Consider the following 27,251-nt stretch of genomic DNA (forward strand, 5'->3'; position numbering starts at 1 on the left):
TTTTTTCAGTTATATCTCCTAACTGGCTATTTTGTGGTAAAGTATTACATTTTTATATATTTATCCTTTAAATAACTAATTTACTAAACTATTGATCTAAATTTTAAAATTTTATTCATATTGGGTTTTCAATGCATAATAAGGTACATAATCTTAACTTCGAAAAATTTGTGTGCAGTTCTTTCTGATAGTTATAGCTCTTTTATATCTTTTATATCATATTACATGGGTAAGACTATCTAGAACAGTATTGAAGAATAATATGTAATAGTAGTTATCTTTGCCTATTTTGTGATTTTATTAATGTGCGTTACCATCAGTTCTGACACTAGCTATTGTTAATGTGATAAAGAATATCTATCTTTGGTATTTCCTTTTATACTTAGTTTCCTTAAAGTTTTAATTAGTTATTGGTATTGGTTGTTATCAAATATCTTTTTGGCATCTCTTGTGCTGGTTGTAGAGTTTTTATCACAATTAAACTGTGCTTGAGTTCCTACACTAAACTCTACCTGGCAGTAGATAAAGGATAGCATCATGGATGCTCCCTATCTGGTTTAACCATTGTCAAATCTAGTTCTCAATTAGGTTTTCTAGGCTTTTATTTAGAATGTTTGCATCTATATTCGAAAGCAATATTGCTGTTAGGTCTTAGTGTTAGAATTCAGCTGGCTTTCAATCTTTCCCAATATTCTGGAAGGAATAATTTTGCATAAGAACATTCTATTTCTGGAAACTTTTAAAGAACATCCGTGGTAAAACTGTCTGGCACTGAGCCTTCTTTTGTCTTCTTTAATCTGGAAAAATTTCTCACCTGTTCCTTGTCTTACTTGACCTTGACATTTTTGAAGAGCACAGGCTGGTTATTTAGTCAAATGTTCCTCACTTTGAGTTTGCCTAATGTATCCTCTTGATTAGATCCAAGTTTTACCTTTTGGGCACCCACAGAAGTAATGCTGTGTCTTTCTTAGTGCACCATGTCAAGAGTCACATGACCCAGTACTAGGGATGTTAACTTTGATTGCTTGATTAAGGTGGTGTCCACCAGGTTTATCCACTGTAGAGTTATTATTTTTCTCTTTGTAATTAATAAGTGATTTGTGGGCAAATACTCTGGCACTTTTAAGTATCCTGTTCCTCATTCAACATTCACTCACAAGTTTTAAAATAAAACTGATGTTTTTTCCAACTCCATCATTTCTTTTATATTTATTTATTTTACATTTATATTTATTTATTTTGGCATTTTTCTAGAAGGAAGGGCTTTCCCTTCTGTACTTATTTATTCATTTATGAGCTTATATCATCATGCACTTGAAGGTTATTTTATCCAGTGATTTAAATTACATTATTCTGTTCCTCATATTGTCCCAGAAGGGCCAGTAGGAGTCCCTTCAAGCTGCCTACTGTATCTTTTTGTTATGTTTCATTCATTTTTAAATACTTCATTACTTCTTCTGCAAGAGGGTATTCCAGACTCTTCATGTATTTTCCCTGTCCAAGCCCTGGAATCAGCCTTTTTCCCAAGCAGCCAGGGTTCCTTTTAGAGGAGAATGGTATTTAGAAACCAAGATCCAGGCAAGAGGTGTGCTTGCTGCTACTATCGATCTATGTGTGTGGTTTTTGTGGATTTCCTTTATCAGACTGAGGAAGTTCTTTTCAGTGAGAGTTTTAATCATGAATGGATATTGAATTTTGTCAAATAAGTTTTCTTCATCTATTGAGATGATCATGCAGTTTTCCTTTAGTAAAGGAATATATTTTAATATGTGAAGTATAATGATCGATTTTTGAATGTTGAACTTTACATTCCTGGGATAAACTCACTTGGTCTTTTCATATATAGTATTGTGTTTTATTTCCTAATATTTTATTAACGATTTTTAAAATCTCTGTTCATGAGGGATATTGGTCTGTAGTTTTCCTTATTTGTAATGATTTTGTCTAGTTTTGGTATCAGAGTAAAGCTGACTTTATTAAATGAGTTGGGAAACAGTCTGTCATCACCCATTTTCTGAAAGCGTTTTTGTGAGATTAGTATTGTTTTTCCTTTTTATGTTGGACAGAATTCACTAGTGAAGCCATTTGAGCCTGGAATTTTTTTTTTTTCTGGGAAATGTTTTAGTTACTAGTTCAATTTCTATAATAGACGTAAAGCTATTCTAATTTTCTTCTTTTTCTTGTGCCAGTTTTAGTAATTTATGTCTTTCAAGAAATGTATCTTTCATCTAGTTGTCAAATTTATTGGTATAACTTGTTTCTTATATTTTTATTATCCTTTTTATGTCTGTGAATCTGTAGTGATATTCCTTCTTTCATACCTGATTTGGTTATTTGTGTCTCTTGTTTTCTTGATTATTTTCATCAAATTTGGAAAATTTCTGGCCAGTATTTCTATAAATTTTCTGTTCTTCACCCACCCACCCCCTTTTCTCTTCACCCTCTTGGCTTCTGGGACTCCAGTTACATGTATGCTAGACTACTTGATGTCCCACAGGTCCTTTAGCTTCTGTTCTTCTTCTTTATTTTCAATTTTACTTTGTCTTGTAGTGTTTTATTTTCTATAACCTCAGTGAATTTTTATTTCATATATTGGAATTTTCAGCTCTAGATGTTCCATTTGGCTCTTTTTTATATCTTCGCATTTCTCTCCTCATTGTGTTCTCCTTCAAGTAGTTTGTTAACGGTAGTTGCTTAAATGTTCTTGTCTGCTAGTTCCAACATCTCTGACATTTCTGTGCCAATTTCTTTCTTTTCTTTTGTCTTTACTTTTTTACTTTGAAATAACTTTAGACTTATAGAAAAGTTGCAAAAACAGTAGAGAGTATACATATACCCTTCACTCAGCTTCCTCTAACCTTAACACCTTATATAACCAGTACAATTATCAAAACCAGGGACTTTACAATAACACAATATTATTAACTAATCTACCCCCTTGTTTGAGTTTCACCTATTTTTACCACTAATGTTTTTCCATTCCAGGGTCCAGTCCATCCTTCCACATTGCATTTAGTTAAGCATATCTCCTCTTTTTTGTAATGTGTCTCTCAGTCTTTCTTTATCTTTCCGTGACCTTGACACCTTGAGAGTACTGGTCAGTTATTTTGTGAAATGCCCCTCCATTTTTGAGATACCTTGAAATTGTGCTAATATCCTGTTTCTCATGTGATCATTTCATAATACTAATAACTAATGATACTAATAACAACAAATACTGTCTAGCATTTATGTGCTTGGCACTGTTCTGAGCACTTTACATATAATAATTCATTTAATCCCCACAGCAGCTGTAGTTGTAAGGCAGGGTGCCATAGGAGCCAGGAGAGTGACACCCAACCCAAAGGGCAAAAGGATGAGAGAAAGGCTACTTAAACTCTTGAATTATCACCCCTGTTGAAGGTAAGCTACTTAAGAGCAGGAACTCTGTGCTATTCACCTTGTGTCTCGCACAGAGTATGCAGTTGGTAGATGTTGGTACACACTGGATAGGTTGGGCACAAATGTTGGATAGGTTGAGTATTCTAACCAGTGTCCTCACTAATTGAGACTTGACCTTTTTATCCCAAGGGTCAAAGTCATGGTCTTGATCAATCTTGGTCTTTCAAATTGTCTAAGCTATTACATGACCTTCTTGTTGGTCCTTGAATATGCCGCAGTTCCCATATCAGTGCCTTTGTGTGACTTATCTTTTATATCCTTCCTCCAGATCTTCACATGATTTGTTCCATCATGTCATTTCAAGCATCTCAAGCATCATTTTCTCAGAGATGCAATTCCTGATTCCTCACTTGCCTCCAATCCTCTCCCATCTTCCTGCCTCACCCTCTTCACAGAACCTTGCCTGACTAGGTCACAGTTATGTCCACAGCACCTAACATGGGGCAGCGCGGAGCAGGCCTTCTATAAAGGTATGAGGTAATCAATCGATCAATCAATTAGTCTGTACTGGACACCTCAGAAAAGTGTTCTGCAGTACAAAATGGGGTTCCTTGGCATTTTATGGCTGAACCTTGGAATTCAAGTTTCATTCTGAGTGGTTTTCTGTGGTGCTCTTAGAGTTGAAGTTTAAGAACATATTCATAAACTCCTTGTAGAGGCTTAATAGAAATAGATATAATCTTTAACCTCTGGATAAAGGGCTGTGAATTTTCTTCTATCAGTTGATTAAACTTCACTTACTGTAGTCATTTTATCTGCATCAGAACGTCTCAAGTTAGAATACACTGTTTACATCTGTGCTGTTAATAAATTTGCTTTTACATGGCATTTAAAGATTATTCATATAAAGCCCATAACCTAAATTGAAGTTTGAGAGTATATGTGGTCTATATACTCCTTGTCTTCACAGAAGCTTTTATTTTTTTCCAGCTTTATAGAGGTATAATTGACAAATTAAATTGTATATATTTAAAGTGTACAATGTGATGTTTTGATACACAAAGATTGTGAAATGATTACCATAACCAAGCTCATTAACATATATGTCACCTCACTTGTTTACCGTGTGTGTGATAACACTGAAGATCTATTCTCTCAGCAAATTTCAAGTATACAGTACAGTATTATTAACTATAGTCACTACACTGTACATTAGATTTCAGGAGCTTTAAATAGGAGCTCACATCATGACTTAGCTATAGATTAAATGGGAATCTGTGAAATCATCAATTTTGTTTTCTTCCATATTTGAGTTTACTTTTGATTTCAAGATGAAGATACTAATCCTACTTGCAATGTGCAGTGTTAACTAGGAGTTGAATAGTAGTTGAAGAGTGAAAAACTAAAGGTGTTACACCTACCTGCCAAGTGCTATTTTGGGGAATAATATTAGGAACAAATCAATGTGGACTTTACATACATACATGCACAATATACACAAATAGACACACATGTATATACACACACACTTAAATACAAATACATGCACATATACACATATGCACCCACAAACATACATACGTATATACACACATACACGTATATATCCTACCCTTCCTTCAAATTTAAAGAATTTCAAACTAGAGACTTTTTAGACTTTATTACCAAAGGTACAGTACCAAACATTGGGGTACTGTACCTTACTCAGATCCTTTGGCACTTTGCTTCTCTTACTTACATCATTTATCTTTTTGATTAATGTGCTGAGTTTGGGGAAAGTTTCAAAAGATTTCTGCAAACTCTAAAACCACTTGTGTACACACACAAGAGCCTCCATCATTTTCATCAAACCATTCATATTTCTGAAACTGATCTCAGATTACCAACATCCTTTCCTTTTTTGCGCCTGGTTTATCTTCAATTTAAATCTTCCTTGTACTCTGGCTCTCAGGCTCTTTCATCTTCCAGGTTTGTGCTTCTCGGGTTCTGACTCCCAAAGAGATTCCCCTCCATCAGGTTTAATGTGGATGTCAAGTGGGACTGGGTTTCATCCGTTCAGGTCTATTTTTAGTGCGCCGCCCTCCACTCCCACGCTCCCGTTTCTCTTACTCAGGGCTTTAGCCAGACACAAAGGCAATTTGGAAGTGAGAAGCTGAAATGTACCCATTTACATTTACTAAATGTACAGTGTTTATACTGTGTGCAAACTTATGATGACAAGTAACAGTAAACAGATGAAAATGAAGTGAAAATGAGCAACCATGTTTCAAACTGAACTAAAAAGTTTACTTTTAAAAAGTAAAATAGTTGGTCTAAAAAGGCCAATTAATTTAAAGGAGCTGGATTTATACTTGGTTGTAGTCCTAATCCTGCCTTAACTCTGACCCATGGACAAACCACTAGCATGGCTGACCCACAGTGTTGTCTTCCGTGTGAGATGAGACTAGATCACTGGGTTGTTTGATGTCCTGCCCTGCGGTCACTGCTGCTTGGGGCGCCTCATCTCCTCCACCCCTGTGAGGCTGTGCCCTCGATTAGCATCTGTCCTGTGCTCACCCCACATCAGGCCCTCGTCTGAGCTCCTCGGGTGGATTATCTCATCTGTTTGACTGGAAGCAAATACACCAACATGTTCACTCTGGCTATTGTGTTCATGTTATATATTTGTCTCTTTTCTTCATTTTCCATAGATTACATTACTTTGCAGTGGAAAGAACTGCAAAGGGCATAATTCTTAGAAAGTAATAACAAAGACTGGCAAAGTGCCTTGCAATTTTTAAGCACTTTTCCCATGAATTTATGTGTTTAAAATCCTTCCGGAAACCATGTGGCACAATTGGTATTATTTCCTCCATTTTACAGTTGAGAAGGGTAAGGTCATTTCATTTGCCCAAGGTCACACAGCTAGTAAATAACTGAGCCAGAACCTCAACTCAGGACTTCCCACTGCCGGGCTCTCCACACCAAATTAACTTCCTTCCCCAGAGGCCCTAACTTCGACTTGCGTTGCACCCTGGGAAGTCACCCCTTCACCAGATTTGAAAGACAGCCTCTTCACATAGGTTAAGATTGACTTTCTCTGCTCTTAAAGTTGATCTGACTTAACTAGCTGCCTTGTATCACGTATGTTTTTTTTCCCAAACAGCCCTTTCTCCAGGACTAATCCAAGATTTGGAGATCTCCAGAGTTAGCTGCATTATACAGTTGAACCTCTTGGTGGAAGGCAAGGAGCTCTGAGTCTAGGAAGGCAAGTGAAAGGCTATTTGTTAGTGTCCTTGGAAGATGTCCACAGGCTTTGACCTCATCTGAATAAGGAAGAAATGATTAGATTCGTACACCTTTTGATACACAGATTTATACACGCCGCCAGTTTACATACTTCTCAGGGTCATTAGACTGATGAAAAGTACCTTATGTTTAATAGTACTTTACAGTTTTTACAGCAATCCTGTATCAGTAGTTAAATTAATCTTTACAACAACCTTCTAAGGTAGACTGGAGGGGGGGGGTGTATCCCTGCTTCATAGATGGTCCAAGTGAGGTCACCCAGACTGTGAATGGCCAAGCCCAAGGCTGCCCTTCCACCCTCAAGCCCAGCCCTCTCTCTTTTTTGCCTCCCCAAGGTCCTTATCGTTATGTATGTAGCTTTATGGCTATTTCTCCTTCAGTAGTCTGTTTTAATTGTGAATTTTATCCTAAGAAAGGAAAAATCAGATTTTTTGTTTCATCTTTTTGCTCTATTCATAATGAATTCTGCAGGTCAATTTATCCTCAGCAGTGCTGAGCCAGAATTAAAGCAAAGCTTCTACTTAGCTATTGCATTTGCATGCCAGGTCTTTAATTCAGCTGTCGGCTTTTTAGCAGTTACTGTACTTTTGTTAATAAATGTTATCTTGATGGTCTCACACTAATCAAGCCTGTTTGAGACAGGGAGGGGCGGAGGGAAGCACCGAATGTGATTTACAGAAGAATCGGCGCTTCTTCATGGATGTTGGGAATTGCTGTTACCTTACACATGTGCTTTAATCAGAATGTGTAAAATTAAAGTTAGTCAAGTAGTAAGTTCTTTCAAGAGAAAAAAGGAGCCAAGGAATAAGCTTAGATTCATTTATTCTTTTAAGAGCATATACTGAGCACCCGCTTTGTGCCAAATGTTGTTCTAGGCACTAGGAATGCAGCTGTCCACATGGCAAAAAATACCTGCCTTCGAGAAGTTTCTGCTCTGGGGGGGCGGCTAGATGGAGTGTCAGATATTGCTGGGGGCTGTGGAAGAAGCTGAGCAGGGAAGTGGACAGAGTTCTGGTGAGGCGGCTGGTCAGGGAAGGTCTAACCTCTGTCACATCTTATCCACTTATGGCACAGAAGTCTGATTTCCATCAACTTTTTTTTTTTTTTGATAACTTACTTATAGCTCCAGAGTAAATTGTTTGACTTTGTGATCAGTAAGAAACCAGCTTTCAATAATTACACTTGTCCCATGGCATTTTTCAGGAGGATATTAAGGACTACTACTTCCACCAGCAAGTCTATATTTATTTTTTATACATTGGATCTGCATAGGAAAAGAGAAGAAAACATGGTTTAAGAATTATTCACCTTAGAACTTTTTTTTCATCTGTTTCTTGTATTATCATTTTTTTCCTAAAATGAGGGTATCTATTCCCTGAGTTTGGGCAACCTTAACATTATTTTGTATTTCACTCCCTTTGAACACTGGAAGGAAAATGTGCGTCTCACCCACCTCCAGGAGCCTAACATTAGCCCTAGAATGAGGTCGCCCCAACGGAAACGGCTTCCTTTGCCTGAGGGCTTCTCTTTTTTATTTATTTTTTTATTTTTGGCTGCATTGGGTCTTCGTTGCTGTGCACAGGCTTTCTGTAGTTGCAGCGAGCAGGGGCCACTCTTCGATGTGGTGTGCAGGCTTCTCACTGCAGTGGCTTCTCTTGTTGTGGCCAGGCTTCAGTAGTTGTGGCATGTGGGCTCAGTAGTTGTGGCTTGCGGGCTCTAGAGCACAGGCTCAGTAGTTGTGGCACGTTAGTTGCTCAACAGCATGTGGGATCTTCCCTGACCAGGGCTCGAACCCTTGTCCCCTGCACTGGCAGGTGGATTCTTAACCACTGTGCCACCAGGGAAGTCCCAAAGGCTTCTCTTTGAAGCACAAATGCACAGCTGCTGATCTCAGGACTAACCCAACCAGCCTTGCTTTTCTGTTCTGGAAGGTGCAGATGGTCCTCGGGATTGCAGGTGACTACTTCTCCTCACCAGGATACAACATGTATTCTCCTTCTCTCCCTAGGTGGCAGCACAAAGACAGAAAAGGGACAAGTGACAACAGATCCACGCAAGACTTGGCTGCTTCTCATGTGATTTAAGACACTCCCAAAGGGCTAAAACTTTTTCTTCTGCGCTTCCTAGAAAATCACCGAATGCCAAGAGATGTAAAGGACTAACCAGGAATGTTTTATTTCTGTGATCAATACCGCTAGTCCCTTCAGGCAGCAGCAACTCCCCCTGGAGGCAACTGGCATGGAACTAGAAAGCACCCCTAGTGTGATTCTGCCCTGAGGAATTCAAGCCATATCACCCCTCTGCCCCAGCCTACCCACCATAAAGGTATGGGTTTTTAACAGTCTAGTGCTTCAGATTTCAAAACATTGGGAGGGGAAGGCTCATTGTGAAAATCGGGTCATTTCTTAAGCTGGACCCTGTTGGCCTGCTGTTTTCCTGGGGTCAGGACAGCACTTTTGGGTTTGCATGTGGTGACTATAGTACTAGATTCCACACCAGAAGCTTTGACAGACCAAGTTTCTACCCGTATTAAAAAAAAGAAAAAGGGGGAATTGCCGGGAGGACCAGGGGGAGTAGTCAGCACGTTCACTGCTGCGGCAGGGGTTCAGTCCCTGGTCAGGGAGACAGGATCCGCAAGCTGCGTGGTGCACCACCCCCCCCCCAAAAAAAAAGAAAGAAGAAAGCCTGACCTTTCTTTACTCCTTATCAGTTTGGCAGCTTCTAGTTCATAACAATACCTGAACATGTGCATTTTATGGTGTGCCGGAGTTGTAAACATTGCTTCATTTTTAAAAGATTTGTCCAATGTGTGCATTATTATAGTTATTTAGAGTGTGGGCATAAGACATGGGGGAACGTTAGAAGTAGATGCCAAAAAGTAATCTAGCGGGGGATTCTGATGCATAGTGAAGACGTGTAAGGGGCGCAGACAAGTCCAGGAGTTGGTGCCGACTCACCAGCTTGACCCGCAGGAGGATTCGGGTGGAAGCCGCTCGGGTGATCTTCGTGCCTCCAACAGGACCCCAAACCTTCTCTTTGGGAAATAATTTTGTTTCTGAGTCTCTAACTCCATCAGGTAAGTAGGTTCTGGAAAGTACTCTAATTTTTTACACACCTCCTTTCACACAGGGAAATTTTCTTTAACCTGTAGGACGTTTAACACCCCCGCGCTTCTGTACCTGATCGTGTGGTGTAGTTGTAGTGAATCCTCGTCTCCAAAAACTCAATTCTAGGAGTCAGTTGTGGAATTTGGGATGTAGCACAGGCTTCCAAGAGCAAGCGCTCCAAAGAAATTACCTGTTTGTTTGTTTGATTGATAGCCAAGCCACGTGGGTAAGAATCAAGAGCCTGACACATAGTTTGGCATAACACTGTGGTGTTAAAATCGGGCTTTTTCTGCCTTCTCCTTGCACGATCCCAAATACTGTCCTTGGAGGTCAGTGGACATATATTTTGGCCCAGAGCAACTTCGGGGTGTGTTGTGTGTCTTTGAGCAAATCGGTTCTCCTTTCAGGACCACATCTCAGGGTGGGAGAGAAAACTGGCTTGATGCAGGCTCTCCCCTCCTCCTGGAAGACTCACCCCTGGGAAACCTGTGTGGGTACTGTGCTCCCACTTGTGTGAGGCTCCCCCAATTTGAGGAAGACTTGGTGGAACAGTTCTGTGTCTTCTACTGGCTCCACTTTTCTCAGCTGTGTCTCGGCCCTCTGCCTCCCCTCCACACCCTCTCGGCACACACACACACACACACGCTCACACGCACACGCGTACTCACTGCCTCAGATTTCGTCCAGCCCTTGGTGGCCAAAGCCACTGGATACTGAGGACACCCAGGTCGTCACTGGAAGCCCTACTCTCTTACCTGTGCCCCAAACTCATATTCCACTGGCCTCTGAACTTTGAAGAACTACTAACATTTCAAATGCAGCACACCTAACATTACAAAAATTCATTATTGTTTTTTCTTTACACAAGATGCTTCCTCCAAAAGTTAGAAAGCAAGAGCTGTTACCAGCCTCACCCCCACCCAGGCTCCTCTAGGAACTGTCTCCTTGGCCCTGAATAAGGTCCTTTTAGTTACCCATTTTCCAATATCCAGTTTCCTCTATCCTTTTTCTAGCTGGCAGCCCTATAGTCACTTTTCATGCAACCAACTTCTATCTAAGAATCAAATCCTGTTGATTCCTCCTTCAGAAATACCCCCCAGGACAGAAATGCTTCCCAGCACTCTCACATAAGCCCCCTCCCCTCTGCAGCCAGCTGCCACCAAGCATCAGGTTTCCCACCTGATTGTCAGCTGTCTTGAGGGCAGAGACCACGTGGCCCAGGTCTCGTCACAGAGCTGAGTGTGTTTCGTGTGTTCCACGAAAGCACGTGAGTTACTGATGCACAAATAAAACGAGATGCTTGGGCTTCCCTGGTGGCGCAGTGGTTGGGAGTCCGCCGATGCAGGGGACGCAAGTTCGTGCCCCGGTCCGGGAGGATCCCACGTATCACGGAGCGGCTGGGCCTGTGAGCCATGGCCGCTGAGCCTGCGCGTCCGGAACCTGTGCTCCGCAAAGGGAGGGGCCACAACAGTGAGAGGCCCGCGTACCGCAAAAAAAAAAAACCAAGAAAACAAAAACAAAAAACGAGATGCTCCTTCTCTGTCAAATTGTCAGTAGTGCTCAGAGCTGGAGCAGTTGTGGGAAACGGGCACTGCTAAGGAGAATATAAAAAGGTACAACTTCTGGGGAGGCCAGGTTGGAAACAAATGTCAAAAGCTTTAAATGTTTGCACTGCCTTTTTTTCAGCAATACCCACTGTTAGAAATACAGGCTTAGGAAATAATCATGAATGTGTGCAAAGCATTAGCTATGAGTATTAGTTGTGAGACTGTATAAATAGTGAATAATTGGAAAAAAAACTAAATTGGAGAGCTGAGGGAAATTAGCTTTTAAAATTGGTGTTCAAAGTATAAGTAATTTCTCTCTCTTTTGTCTTCTTTTTTCTTCTTGTTTGTCTCATGTTAGAAATTTTTATGACAAACATGTATTACTATTACATTAATACAAAAATAATAACCTTAAAAATACTGGGTATATTTATACCATGAGTTCCTTAAATTTTTTCTTTCAAGATTATTTTTTTTACTTTTTAAAATTAAGTTTCTTGGAGAAAGAATTGATGTTTCACTATTGTGTGTTTAGTATTCAAGTGTATTCTTAGCAAATCTATAAGTAATCACTTAATTGCTCTTCTTTCCTCAAAGCTTTGACAGTTTCAGATCCCTGCCATTGCTTCCTTGGCTTCACTTACCCAGTCAAAACTAGGTTTCACTTTAAATTGTATGCATTTGACATGTACCCAGATGGTGAAATTAATTAATTTTGCTCTGAAGATTTACTAAGAGCCCCAGAAATCATTGCAGATACTCTGGGGTATTTCACAACCAGACTGAGAATTACTGTATCTGTCTACAAAACTGAGGTGAAGCAAAAAAAACATGACTGATTAAAGAAAACACAGAAAATAACCTGACATTTGTTGCTACTCGCCCTTTTCTGGTTTTCTTCCCTGGTACATAGTAACCAAATTACTCAACTTCGAAGTAAGAACTGAAGTCCCTATCCCACCACCCCCTGCTTCACTTCTGACTTCTCAGTGCTTTCTCACTGCTCTTAGGGTGAAGCCCCACATCCTCCCCGTGACCTGCAAGGCCTTGCCTGCCAGAACTCCAACTCTTCCATCTCGGTTACAGACACACTACTTTTTAGATGCTTCCTCTGGCTCCACGGCTGTTAGACCTGCTGTTTCTCACCTAGAAGGTTCTGCCAGCCCTTGCGAATTAACTAAGTTCTGATCTTTCTGAGTTGGTGGGAAGCCTTAGGGAGGCTCGGCTGACCTTCCAGGCCAGGTCAGACTCCCTGCAGCAGCTCTCCTGGCAGCCGGTATACATCTCCTTCCTGAAACTTTCACAGAGACGTGGTGATATTTGTACACATAATGATTAGACAAATGTTTCTCTCTCCAACTACACAGAGCTTCAGGAAGGCAGAGACCATTTCAGCTTAGCATTTCTGCAGAAAACAGGTCACATAGCAGGGCTGAAACCACCTTCCTTGCCTGCTTGCAGGGTTGGCCCTTGGTTGATGTCTAGAACCTTGGCTTCTCACACTGAGATCCTCCGAGCCGCCCACTGTGCCCCAGATGGCACAAACAATGTGGTATGTGCTGAACACCTGCTTTTCTACTGGGGCTCTGGAATTTGGGAACGTGCTGGCCAGGGGGTGCTCACATGATAAAGACCTCAAGCCGAAGTCTCCAGTGGTCTCCCAGGCAGTCACTGCCTGCCTGTGGCCGCACTTGGCTGGGGGTGCACTCTGCGTGACCCCTCTCGCGGGGACGGGGGGAATGAGCCTGAGGAAGCCTGCACCTGATCCTTCCCACTCCTCTTTCCTTGCCATTCGCCTGTGTCCTTATCACACAGCTGTGATAAACCTTGGCCGTGAATACAACTGCATACAACTGCTGAGTCCTCACAGCAGAGAGCGGTATGGTCAACACACCATTGTATCCCCAGAACCCTGCACAGTATTTGACATTTCGTAAATGATTTACTACCTGTTTTCTGAAAGGAAAATGAAAATGACCTCAGAGGACTAGGGCTAAGGCTACCCTGTGGAAATTCTCAAAGGAACTAAGAAACAGAACTTATCAACTACATTCTAATAACCCAAAGAATGTACATGCTTCTAAAAACGGCAGAATGAAATTGATTCAGGAAAGTTAGCAATGTCAGAGCCTGTCAGAATTTCTTTCTCACAAAGACGAATGTTCTGGATCTGTGACAGGGCTGGGTAGCCATGGGCCAGGACTTGCACACGGCCCCCCCATGCAGTTTCCAGCTTTCCTGTCCCCTCCCTCCTTCACCACGTCTGTACACTGTCAGCCCATTGGATCAAGCAGAGTGACACTCAGTATTGGGAGCAACGCAACTTTGGAATCATCTGGAAGCCTTAAAAAAGACATGCTCGGACCCCACCCCTAGAGATTCTGATATAATTGGTGTGCTGTGTGGTCTGGGCACCAGGACTTCCATGTGCAGCCCCTCCTGATACCCTCACTCCCCTTCTTTTCCTCTCTCGCCCCATCTCTACCTTGACAATTGTATTTCCCAAGGTCCAGGCTCCCACTCAAGGCCAATCTCTTATTTTTTGGAAGACTTCTTAAAATTTCTGTTTTCTGCCAATAGGCAGGCACACTGATCAGAGGAAGAAATAACACCTTTTATCTCAACAGTACCGGAAGGGAGCCACAAGGACAAGCAGGCGGAACTCAAAACCGTAAAAATCAGAGCCATTTCAGAGCGGGTCATGACTAAGAACATCCCGACAGTGCGAAGTCATTCCTGAGAATGTTGTTTTTAACAATGATCAGCCATCTACACCACCACTCGGCTGCCCCCTCTCCCCCATGCATGCTTCACTGACCTATCAAATGAAGTTAATTAATTTTATTTTGAATATTTGATAAGAGCTCATTATCCTTGATGAGGGTGCGCATGTCACTTACTGCCTTTGGGAAGCACTCTCCTCCAGGAAACGTAAGCTCATCCGTTGCCAGTTTTCCGGTCTTCTCTGGGGAAGACAGCCGACTCTGAGATGCATCAGCGTTAACTGGCAGAGCTGTGATTTCTCTCTTCTTTGTAGCACCCAGCAGGGCTGCTCAGGGAATCCAGTGGGTGATAAACCGGGTGAGGAGGGTTATCTAGGTCTTGAAGGTCAGCAGAGGAGTTTGAAGTGGATGGAAGTGTAGGTTCTCAAACAGAAGAGAGGAGCGGTGAAAAGAGGGAGGGCTCTGTGGAGAAGGTGGGCCTGGGCTGGAATGATTGGATTTAGGCAGGTGTGGCCCGAAGCCAGGCCCAAAGGAGCAAAGAGCTCCTTTGGGAACACATGCACCTACTGTGCGCCCACCTGCCCTTTGCTCAGAAGGAAAAGTGGATAATTCCTGAGGCAGTCTCAGCTCTGGAGAATCCCTTTAGGGTATAATTACACTGTTCCTCTGCTTGGTGCTGTGGCCTAAAGGTGGCAGTGGAAATGCCAAGTCAGGTTGTGGTTAGAACCTCTGCCCCTGGGAGAGTCCACAAAGGCTAACAGGCCTGGGTGGACGTGGCCTGTCCAGGGGCCCTGGGGTTGGGCAGGCCCAGGCAGGAGTGAAGTCAGGAGACCTCATTTACTCAGGTGCTAAGAATGGCGTCAACTTTCAAAGCCCTCACCAGGCAGAGGTGACAAATCACTTAATGAGCACTAATCATTTTGTGGCTCATTTATCTTCCCAGTGAATACTTTTCAACACAAGCATTTACATTTCCAAAGAATAAAGCCTTGTAAAAAGGCTGGTGGAATTTATGGCTGCAGGAAACTGGCTCCCAGTTTGCTCTGCTGACAGGTTTATAAGGCCAAGGAAGTTCATAAGGTAAAATGAATTTCCAAGCAAATGAATTTTTCGGAAATGAGTTTTTGACCTTTTTTTAAAAAAAAAAACATATACCAAGGTTATTTGCATTGATTTCATTAGTGAACAATGAAAAGTGGTCAAAATGCAGTATTATCTTATTTTTTTAAATGTGAGCAAAAGCACCAATGGCTTTTTGTTTGTCTTGTTTTTAAGAAACGATCTGGGTAAAAGATTCCTTGGGTCTTAAAAGATATTTATTTGGTCTATTTTTTAAATGGATGATTTGTCTAAATAACTTTGTTAAAGTTAGTAAATATCCTGTCGTTTAGAGTGTAGTTTCCAGAGCACTGGCCTGGCCAGGCAGAACGTGGTTACCGTAACACGTAACAGCCTGAATTCGGTCATCAGGGAACTGAGAGCAGAGGGGGATCCAGTTATTTCGGTTGCATTCAGGATTAGAGACTAAATCAGTACGTATTAAAAGTATTAAAAGGCCTGGATTTTAAAAAATTGCCATGGAGATGGGAAGGAAGGCAGGAGGCAAGGGCCCTGGAGACTGGAGATGTTACCGCAGCCCATGCATGTCAGGCAGGACAGGCCTTCACACCTGCGAGAATTGCTCGGAGAAGAACATTTGGCCCCAAAACCAGGAAGACCAAGATTTCAGTCCTGGCTCTGCCATCCTGAGTAAGTTATCTAACCCCTTGAAACCCCTATTCCCATGCCTCTAAAATGGAGCAGGTAATAATACGTGCTCCCAGGAGTATTAACATATGTAAAGTTCCTAGCCCAGAGCCAGGCCCTAGTAATTTTTCTCTACAAGTTAATTCTTCACTTGACACTTCAGAGGCCCAAGCTGCTCCCCCATCCAAGCAGCCTTGAGCCTAGATTCCACTACCCGTGATTTGTTTCTTGGACTTAAACCTTGGGTTGTCCACCCTGTCTTAAGGCTTTAGAGAGCCTTTCCCCTCGCTGGAGAAATGAGGTCCAGAAAGATAAGGACGTCTTGCCCAAATGATAAACTAAGAAAATACCCTGAATACTTTAAATCTATAACCGGGGCTAATCACCAGTTAAATCCATTTCACCTGTAACCTATCTTTACACATCAAGGTTGTTTTAATTGTTGCTGCAAAAGACCTGCACGTCATCCAAGGATCAGGGAACCTAAACAAGATGTTTGCCCGAGGTGTTTTCCAGAAACTTGGCATCACCTGTGTCTATATGGAGCTGAGAAAGCTAAGGCTGGAAAGGACCACTGACCCTCCAACCCGCCATGCGCGAGTGTCCTCTAGGTGACCTTTTGATGTCAGAGGGCCGAGAACTCCACCCTCAGATCAGGCCGGGTGCCTCCGTTTTTGAACGTGCAGAGGCCTGTAGCTTAGTTACACTTGCACAGAATGACAGTTACCCACCTTTTCCCAGTAACCTTTCTGCGAGCTCTCCACGCCCCAGACCGCCCTGCTGCTTTATGCTTTATCCCATAAATACCTGCACCCCTTGCCTTCGGGGAGGTGAATCTGAGACCTCTTTGCTCGGATGCCTCTCTTTGCTCAGATGCCTCTCTTTGCTGCAAACCTCGGTGTCTCAGCGTTTTGGCTTGCTGAGCATCAGGGAAATGAGTCTGATTTGGCAACAAATCTACCTGAGTCTTCAAGGTATCTATAGGCTCTGGAAAATGAAATCCCCTATCCTATTATTTTTCTTTAAAGGATTTTCAAAATTAGCTGCTTCAATCATTTAGGCTTTTCATGTCGAAATCTGAAATACTAACGTCTGCATAGCTTTCTGGTTTAAGGTGAAGGTGGGAGGTCTGTCTTTTCTTCTTTGAAGTTGTAGAAAGCAAAAGGGAAATAAGAAATGAAGACTTAATTTCCATTTTCACGAAAAATAGGGAGTTAAAGCTGAAAACTACAAAACAGGTGGATGGGCTGGAAAAAGCAGGGGAGCATATAGGAGGGAGAGGAGAGGCCAGTACTTGACTGCAGAAATCAGGATGAGTCAGCAAAATGCATTTGTAAAAGAGATCAGCTGAGGAACAGAATCTAAGCTTCATGTTTACAACAGAGAGACGATGTACAAACAGGGCAGCAAAAACTCTCCAGGACCCAGTTTGGTTGTGGAAAGTAGAGGTGATGGGGTTTTAAAAAATCACATACTTGCAGGGAACGCCCTACCTACAAGCAGCAGGGAAAAAGATGCTTTTTGAAAAACCCCACAGCTGCTTGTCATTATTGGCTGGGGGGAATATATCTATAAGCAGCACAAGACCCTGGTTCATAATGAAAATTCCTGCTAGGCTGGGATGTGGCCCTGCAAGTATCTGGTCCAAGAAAAACTCACCTGCCTCAAAGGTGAGGCATCAAAAAGAACAAATCCAAGTTATTTCAAAGATACAGACCCAAAAAAGATCAGGAAAAATAAACAGCAGATAAAATGCTGCCAGAGAGCAGACAAAAACAGTAAGAAAAAAAGTATTTTTACTACCAATGTAAAATATTTAATGAAGCAGTTACCTCTACAAAGTCTGGGCACAAAGCAGAGACGCAGGAATCTATCTGGCAGTGATAACAGAACAACAACAGACAACGTAAGCTGACAGCGTCCAGGGTACAAATAGGAGGAAAAGAAAGAAACCAAAGAAACAGGGATGAATTGGAAGGAAAAAGAGATAACAATAAAAGCTTAAGTAAGGAGCTTAGAGGACCAAAATGAGAAAAACCAAGCAAATGGATATGGGTATAAAAAAGATTTAAACAGGACACAAAGTGAGCATAATATTGATGCAAAAACCTGGTAATAATTGTACAACTGAAAAAACTTTACTGATGCAAAAAAAAACAAAATCTTACCAAATAGACTCAAGGAACTCAAAAGAATAATACAATGTGACAAAGCGGGGTTTATTCAATGCAAAGGTGGTTCTGTTACCGAAAGTGGGTGTCCAGCTGCTCGCTGCTCAGAAGCCAATAAAGAGGCAAGCTTGGTGGAAAGGAAAGTTTGCTTTATTTCAGAGGCTGGTGGCTGGTGGGGGGAAATTCCCGGCCAAAGGCCGACTCCCCCCACCTCCACTGACAACCAGTGGGGCAAGAGCTTTTATAGACAGAACGGAGGGAGGGGGCTACCTATAGTGATAGAAACAGCACGGTCAGCTCTGACAATCATCTTGAAATTGGTCCTGCAGTGATCTGATCAGCATCATCTTGATTGTTTTAAGTAGAGTTAGGCTTCAGTTCCAGGGTCAGTTTGTTCCCATTTCCTTGAGGCCAGTTCTCGGAATCGCAGCAGCTTATGTCATGGCTACAGTCTGGTCATCATGTAGTTAACTTCTTCCATCTGGTGGGGTTATAGTATCTACAAGCCAGCTCACAGGATAGGGCTCAGAATATTACCTATAGCCCTTGAGAAGGAAATAAAGGTCCTTAACTTTGCTCCATGACTAAACTATTATTGTTTTGTCCTGTTTGACCGATTTTCTTTGTTTCTGCATTTTCTCACTTCTCTGATTAAACTTATTCTTTGGCTAAAGTTTTTCTACAGACAAAAGGCAGGCTGGGGACATAGGGAAGGACCATAGAGTACTGCTCCATTTCAGTTCAATATTAGGAAGTCTAGTTATGTGAATTCACCATATTAATGATCAAAGAAAAATATGTATCTCTTTAGATGCTTAAAAGTAAAATTCAGTGTCCATTACTGACATAAAATATTCAGTGAATTAGGAACAGATGTGTACTTCCCTAACCAAACTGAAAGTCAACATTATGTTTAAAGGAGAAATACCAATAGCATTCCTATTAAAGGCAGGAATAAGATTTAAATGTTATAAACAGAAAAGAGAAATTAGACATACAAAAATTGAAGAGTAAAGTTATCATAATATGTATACTTGGATAACCCAAAAGGATCACCTGAAGATTATGAAAATATTTCAGTAAGGTGGCTTAATATAAAATGAACATTTTCAAAAGCTTTCATGCGTTTAAACAACTTGTTAGAAGATGCAATGCAAAAAAAGACCTTTTTACAGTAACAACAAAAACCTTTTTACAGTAACAACAAAAAAAAGCCAAGGTAACCAAGAATAAATCTAAGAAATGTTCCAGTAACAACAAAAAAAAGCCAAGGTAACCAAGAATAAATCTAAGAAATGTTCCAGATCTATATGAAAAAAACTTTAAATTGATCCTAAAAGACACAAGAGCAGTCTTAAACAAATGCAAATATTCTTGAATAAAAGGAGTGAATTTTATAAAGATGTCAAATCTCCCTGAATTAAATATCCCTGTGTTTAAATACTACCAAGATAATTTTGTAACTAGTAACTATATATGTATGCATCAGAACAAATTCCAAGTGGATCAAAAGTTAAATGCTAAAAGTAATAGAAGAAATTTGGGAGACTTAAAATTCTTTATAGCAAAAATCAAGCAAAGTTCAAAGACAAGTGGGGAGAAAAATATTTGCACCTCATCACAAAGAACTAATTTTCTAGAAACTGAGAAGTAAAAGGGCAAGCCAATAGAAAAATGGGTGAGCAAATGGACACTTTAAATGAATGGAAATAAACCAGATTGCAAATGCATTTTTCCTTTGACTCACTAATTTTAGTTCTGGGAACTTATACTTGAAACAGTATAAAAAAGATATACAGGCAAAATTATTCATTACATCTTTGGTTGAAATAACACAAGATTGGTAACAACCTGAATGCTCATCTATGAGGGGCTAATTAAATAAATCATGTGTACCTGCATAATGTGTTCAGGTTATCAGTTGGTATAGGACCTCAAAATAATAGAAGTCAGAACAACAATGTATTATTATCTCTCACTGTTCTGTGGGTTGATGGGGCTCAGCTGGGTGCTTCTCACTTAGGAATTCTCATGGAGTTGAGGTCAGATGGTAGTTGGGCTGGAATCACCTGAAGTCTCCACTGTTCCTTGCCCTGTCTGGGGTGTGGGCCAGCATGGCAGAAATAGCTGGGGACCAACCGAGCACCTCTCTATGCAAGGTCTCTCCATGTGGCTAGCTTGGGCTACCTCACAGCATGGAGGTCTGAGGGGCATCAGACTTCTCCCCCAAGCACCTGGCCCCCCAGGGGGAGTGTCCCCAGTGGCAGGAGGTGGGAACAGACAGCTTCATTCCTGACCTACAAACACAGCCTCACTTGCACTATATTCTGTTGGCCAAACAAGTCACTAAGGCCACCACATATTCAAGAATCCATCTCTCAATGAGAAGAGAAGCAAAGAATTTGGGGCCACCTTTAACTTGCCACATAATGAAAGCATATGCAATTATAAAAAAGAATGAGGATGGTCTCTACACTGACACGGAAAAACTCCCGGTTTTGTTGAGTGAAAAAAGCTAGGTGGAGAACACTGTAAAAAGTTTCTTTTGAGTAACACAGGAAGGAGTGGGGAATACAAACACCCATGTGTGTTTACTTCTATTTTAATACAGAAAATATAAACAAAACAAAAAACAATTTTCTCAACGAGAACAACGGGTGCACAGGTGTAGAGATAGGAGAAAGATATCTTAACATATGCCTTTCCATATTATTTTGACTTTTGAAGTAAATTGACAAAATACTTGGATCTTAAAAAAAAAATCCAAAGTTGCTCAACTTTGCTCCTTTCCTCAGAGCGTTGGAGCTACTTGGGGAAGGAATAAGGGGTCTTATTTTTACAATCCTATACGTTTCCAAGGAAATCTGTTTTACCTCCACAATAGTTAAAATCAACCCAGAAAAATGGTCCATCAGTTATATGGTTAGTTACAGCTGGTAATATTGCCTAAAAACTGTTATATTTGTGCTGGCCTGAGGGTATGGACAGGGGGTTTATTGTCCTTCATCGTCAAACCCAAACTACCATTTAAAATGTTGAAATTGTCAAAGTCGAAGATAGGGGTGTGCTGGTTCATGAAAGCCAATTGTTAAATATTCAGGAGTTTTGCAAGCCATGTGTTAAACTATTGGTAGCTTAAAATCAACAGGAGGCTGATTCCAGTATATAAACAAATCAATTTCAGGTTGCAATGAGTGTTACGAATGAAAAACACAGGGAAGTGCGGCACAGAAGGAACTGGAGAGTGCTCACTTATACCAGGCCATCAGGCAATGTGGCACATGAAAATAATAATAGATTTCATCAGTGAGACAGGGTTTCCACTCTCTTTCTATTTTTTTGTAAGAAACCATACAGACATGGGTTGTATACGGATTTTTTTTAAATAGTTAACATTTATTGCACAGTACATGTGCAAGGCACTATGTGCTTTGCAAGCATTATCTTGCTAATCATCGTAACAACTTTTTGATGTAGGCACTGTGATGACTGCCATTCTACAGAGAGAAAATTGAGAGTCCAAAGGTGGAAAGTGATTTGCACAGGCCAATAAGCAGCAGAGCCAGACTCCAAATCTGGTGGCTTGGCTCCAGTGCCCACTCATTTAAACATCTTGCTGGAAGCCCATGACATTACATTATTATTTGAAAAACTCAAACACATGAAGGAGAAAAATAAAAGTCACCCATAATTCTAGTTCCTGAAGATGACCACTATTAACATTTTGATCTAAATCAGAGGCTTTCAACTGTTTCTCCACCCCGATCCATCTGAGGACTTGTGGCTCACTTCTGTAACTGTGGCTCAGTGTGAACAGATATTGTCAAGGGTATGAAGGCTGAAATCTGAAAAATCCCACATGTGGTTTTTATATGGTCTGCTCACTGTCTCATTTTATTTCTTTCAATAAAGGGCATGGTTTTGCAAAGTTCACATTGCCCACGATCAAGTGTAAAGAAGTTTGATATGTTTTTATTGGAATGGCTAATGGAAAGCTTTCCTGCATTGTTCCATCCCTACTGATTTATCGGTACTCTCACTGGCCAGCAACTTGCTTTACTTCTCTGAAGATGCTAAGGTATTATGGAGCTATACACATACATGCAGAGTCACGATACGATACGTATGTTACCTGAAAGCATGGATAATATTCAGATACGCACACACAACACACATACACTATTTTTTGCAAGAGCTGGGTCAAAATCAATTCTGATTTTGCCAATCACAATCACTTTGAGTCACAATCACAAGATTATAGTAATATTTTCAAATGTGTTAAAGAGAAAGGCAAAACCAATTCCTTTTTTTTTTTTTTTTTGCGGTACGCGGGCCTCTCACTGTTGTGGCCTCTCCTGTTGCGGAGCACAGGCTCCGGACGCGCAGGCTCAGCGGCCATGGCTCACGGGCCCAGCCGCTCCACGGCATGTGGGATCTTCCCGGACCCGGGGCACAAACCCGCATCCCCTGCATCGGCAGGCAGACTCTCAACCACTGCCCCACCAGGGAAGCCCCCAATTCCTTTTTAATCAGAGGGTTTTTAATTTTTTTTCTATCATAAGTTGATGGCCACAAAGATTTTGAATGGTTTTCTAAATGTATTTCAATATTTGGGAAGCTAAAATGACTAATGATTATATGCGTGTGTATTTCTGATGCTCATTAATCACAGGCAAAGTAGTAGACAGCTCAGGTTCAATTAATTATCCCTGCAAGTTGGGGCATCTTGAACTTTCACAGTGGCACTTGTTGAATCTGGGAAAGTGTGAGAGGCTTCTCTGTAAACCGATTTTTCTTTTGGTCAAATGCTCAATTTGAAAAAACTTTTTGATGTGTGAAGAACTTATAATGAAGACAAATTTTTGTGGAAAGATATTATATGCCAATAACTTTAACTGATCATGGACATTAACCAGTTGAATCACATTAGCTATGACATATTTCAAGGCTGTTAACCTCCATTTTAGTTCTCCTTGATTTAAAATTTTTTTAATTCCTGATTTTTCATTGGTTTTCCCATTTTCTTCACTCTGATTTTTTCCTCTCAGTTCGTTAGTGCTCGGTCTCTATGGAACAAGGCCTTGCTGTGATGGGGTGTGATTCAGTCTGGCTGGTCCCGCCCACGGGGTGATGTTCTTGTTGCTTTGTTGAGTGCCTGAGTGATCCATTCTTGAGCGATTTGTGACTTCGGTCTCCTTTGTGTTTGTCACTAGTGTTTTCAATCCTTTTTAATTCAGGTCTTTATTGAAGAAGATACTTTAATGATGTTTTTCATTCTTGCAATGCAAGTTTATAACAGTATTTCCAAACAAATGTGTTCAATAGAGATGAAAAAAGTCAAACTGATTTTTCCGTAAGCAGAAACTTAATTTTTTCCTAACGTAAGACAAAGCTGATGCTCTAAATGATTTTGAATCTCCTTAAAAGTTTTTCCACCCTTGAATAAGATAAAACAAGTCATGTTCAGACTGGTGTTTATTAGTCGCTGGCAAATTAGTAGACGGTTCCTGACACCCCCTGCTTTGTTTGATTAATGTATTCTCTCTACAGTGGGGCCTCACTGGCATTTGTTGATCTGAGAAAGCATTAGAGATTCCTACATAAATCTATTTTATTTATTTTATCATATGCTTAGTTTAAAAAGTGTCTTATATAAAAGATGTCTTTCCGTTTTCTCAGTTCCAATTGGCATCATCCTAGCCTAATCCAAGGCCATGACATCGGAGGAAAATTCAGGGGCTGCAAAGTCCACAGCCACGGACCAAAGCCTACTCTGAGTTTTCTCCTCCAGGACAGAAAAGAGCAATGGCCAGGATTTGAGGGCACTTTACTTTTTGGTAATATGGGTTCATTCCAATCCAGTTTGGGACACACTGAGTGAACCTTACTGCATGTTTCAGGCTCCAAACTAACCATTTGTTTAAACAGCTGGATATTTTAGGTGAAAAATTCAGTTTTAACGTTTTTTTACATCTCTCCTGTTTAGTTCACTCCAACTATATGCATCTGACGTAGGTGCTTCATAAGGGTGCACGAGCTAGTATGTATCGGTTTAACATTAGGAGGGTGCAACCTGGTGGCCAAGAGCTAAGACCAGAGTTGGGCAGGGCCCAGTTCTTACCTCTGCACCTGTTTCCCCGTCTATAAAATGTGGATAATCATGGCACTTACCTCACACTTGCAGGACTACAGCACGTGGCTGATGCCTGGCCTATAACAAGTACTGGACCGATAGCACCCACGACAGTATCACCACCATAGTTTCCCACATGAGCACCTATGTACCTAACACTGCCTGTTGACTGGAAACTGCTCTATCAGGTAGACACCAGGCTATGACCAGCCCCTCTTCTCCTTCAGCCAACTGGAGCCCTCCATGCGGGGGAAGTGAAACAAGAGAAAATACTCTGAGGCTTCGCATTTGGAAACCGGAAAACAGATGCGCAGAGCAGCGCCCACCTCTGTTTGAATTGTACACTGTGACAGGTTTTCTGATGCCACCTTTACAAGGATGAGTTAAGCAGTTCGTTGACATATCATTATCACGTTTTGAAGTTAAACAGCCACAGGATCTATGAACTCTCATCATGCAGTTAATTATTCCTGGATTTCTCTGTGCTCTTGAAACATATTCTATTTATTTAACCCTCCCCTGGGAGCGCTGGCTGCCTTTGTCCCCGTGACACAGCCAGTGGTGTAAAACCTCTGCATCTGTCAGATTTCTCCATGTGGAACATAATTGCCTAATTTCCATTTGAAAGTACAGCCCTGACATTACAACTACATAGACCCACCAATGATCACAATGATGTCCTGACACCTACAAGGGGATGGGGGCGGAGGGGTGCCTGATGCCATAATAAATGTGCACCAGATGAATGCTTGCCTTCAGATGGACCAGGTCTGAGTTTACAGCTGCAGATGAAGTGTTCCATGGGAACAAAAAAAAAAAAAGAAAAGAAAGAAAGAAAAAGACTAAAGAAAAAGAAACCAACAGATTAGCATCAGCGTTGAGTCTGGTGGAGCCAGATGGCTCTCTGTGGAAACGGAGCTTTCCCGCTTTCTTCCAGTAACCCCGACCAGCAGACAGCGAGCATGCTAAGAGGGGAGAAAAATGATCTCATGCCTCAGCCAGGCACATGATTCTCCTTCTTTCTCTCACACACAACTTGAGCTGAAGGAAAGTTGGAAAAGAAAAAGGGGTGAAAAAGAAAGGGCGGGGAAAGTCAGGTTGTCATTAAGAATAAGCTGGTCAGAGCCCAAAGGAGGGTGAGACGCAAGCCCCTGGCCAGGCAAGGCAAGGCATCGGACAGCCAGGCTCAGATGCCCACGAAGGGGAGAGCCATGCCGAGGGAGGTCCGGGAGGTGGGAGGGACTCAGCCCATGTCCACCAACTTGTCCACAGAGGCTTCGTGTATAAGAGGCTTGGAGGTGGGTTAAGAAGCCATGGGATTAAGCTCTGCGCTCCCTTGGGGAAGGACGGCGGATAGTGTTTTCAAATTCTTACTAATGAAAATATCCACCTCTCTCCGTGGGCTGGAGGCCAGGGTGTTTGTAATAGTCCTTGGCCTGCTGGACCAGGTCGGAAGCCGCACCAGCCATCTGCTTGGATCCCAGTCTTCTGTGCCCCTGGCCTGTGCCCTGGGGAAGGCACTGGAGCCAGACAGAGTTCCTGGGTAAAACGAACCTAACAGGTTGTAAGTGTGGGAGGGGACCTCCGAGGACCTAAGGCTGAGAGGAGGCTCATCCCAGCGTCACTCTGCCTTCCCTGCTGAGCAGAGCATTCACTGCTCATAAACAAAAGTCTGTGATCTGGAGTGACAGCCAGACCTTGGACTGATGCACCTGGGGCGGACCACCAGATGTTGGTGTCAGCGCACAGCACTGGTGGAGGCCGGCAGTGTGCAGGAGTACCATGAGCTAATCCGCCCTCTGAGTGAGTGTGTACACACCCCAGCTTGGCACTGAGGCTCCCAAGGGCTCCCACCCAGAGAGGTGCGTCCCAGAACGAATGCTCCCTCGGGAGTGCCAGGGGCTCACGGAGCACGTTGTCGGCCTGGCCAGGTCTCCCTGGGCACCTGAAGTTTGTCTCCACCAGTGTTTACTCCAAAGAATAAATAGTAGGCTCCAGGGGGATGCCAAATGCCCGATGTAGTCATTCAATTACAGCTGGAAAAGATTATTTTGATCCTAATAAACATGGAACAAAATCCTCTCCATTTTCAACCAGGGCTGGGGCACCTGCCTCGCCATTTCTGGCATCTTCGGTAGAGCTGAGCATTAAACTGGCATATTCTATCAGGGCCAAGGAAGCTGCCAGCTGGGAGCTGGGGCCACAGGCTCCTGCTTTTCTCCTTCCAAAAACAAAACAAAAAGCCACTACTACACCAGGCAACCGTTTTGCTCTTCATCTCTCAGGCAGTGCTACCACCTAACTGTTCCTAGTTCTGTCTGGGTTGGCTTTGCTCCCTCACCGCTGAGCTAAAGGATTTTGAAAAGAAAGCATACAGGGAAAGTAACAGGAATCGCGAGCTGGATCATCTTTCCTTAGCCCCACTTTAGCAGTAAGACCACTTAACTGGAGCATTAAAAAAAATCACATTCACAGAGGGATTACTAAGCGTCCGTAAGTCTTCTAAGGGCTTTGTGTATATGTCACACAGTCCTCATGACACCCCTACGAGGCAGGTCCTCTGATTATCCCCATTTTACAGAAGGAACATTCAGACACAGAGATGATAAGCAACTTTCCCCAACACACACAGCTGCCAAATGGTAGAGCCAGGATTCAAACCGGGCTCTACCTGGCTCCAGGGTCCACACGTCCAGGCTGCCCTGACTTTTTTGATGTTGTCGTAATGTTGAACAGCACGTCTTCTGCTTAGGCTATTTGCCAGCGCCAGGGGTGTGATCTTGGGCTACTAAATCTCCCTGAGTTTGTTTCCTCATCTGTCAGTTAGGGACTGGAAACATTGTCTTATCATGGGGTTGTTGCCAAGAGCAGAAGTAACGTGTCACATACATGCAAGGCCAGTGCGTAGAATTTGGTTATCTATAAATGTTAGTAGTTACTATTGTTGTAAATATCAAGGGCATCTTTGTGCTCTTGTATTTCACTGTGAGGCAGTGAAATGGGTGGCGCAGCTGTCACTAACCCCATTTTACAGGTGGTAAAATTGAGATACCAAGACATCAAGCAACAGAGGCTGGCCAAGAACCCACATCTCTGGAGATTGCATTCAGTCTAATCCTGGCTTGTTCTGGCCCTTCTGAACTATGGGCCACACC

The 27,251-nt window shown here is 42.0% G+C and overlaps 1 protein-coding gene across 10 annotated transcripts in view; it reads left to right on the forward strand.

The window, feature by feature from the left end:
• RNASEH2B (ribonuclease H2 subunit B) overlaps nt 1–13,919 on the forward strand; it is a 95,971-nt gene extending 82,052 nt beyond the window's left edge. For 3 of the 10 annotated variants that reach the window (XM_089899608.1, XM_022574772.2, XM_022574778.2), the window contains 2 exons: nt 10–36; nt 8,678–13,918. In XM_089899608.1, the coding sequence (XP_089755734.1) occupies nt 10–36; nt 8,678–8,748 (98 nt within the window). In that variant the 3' untranslated portion in view covers nt 8,749–13,918. The other 7 variants (XR_002644689.2, XM_089899607.1, XM_089899609.1 and 4 more) reach the window with 4 other exon arrangements.
• The last annotated feature ends 13,332 nt before the right edge of the window (nt 13,920–27,251 follow it).

Source organism: Delphinapterus leucas, chromosome 18 (assembly GCF_059928025.1).
Source record: "Delphinapterus leucas isolate spDelLeu-1000000601 "Yukka" chromosome 18, BTC_Dleu_Yukka2, whole genome shotgun sequence".
Taxonomy (NCBI): Eukaryota; Metazoa; Chordata; class Mammalia; order Artiodactyla; family Monodontidae; genus Delphinapterus; species Delphinapterus leucas.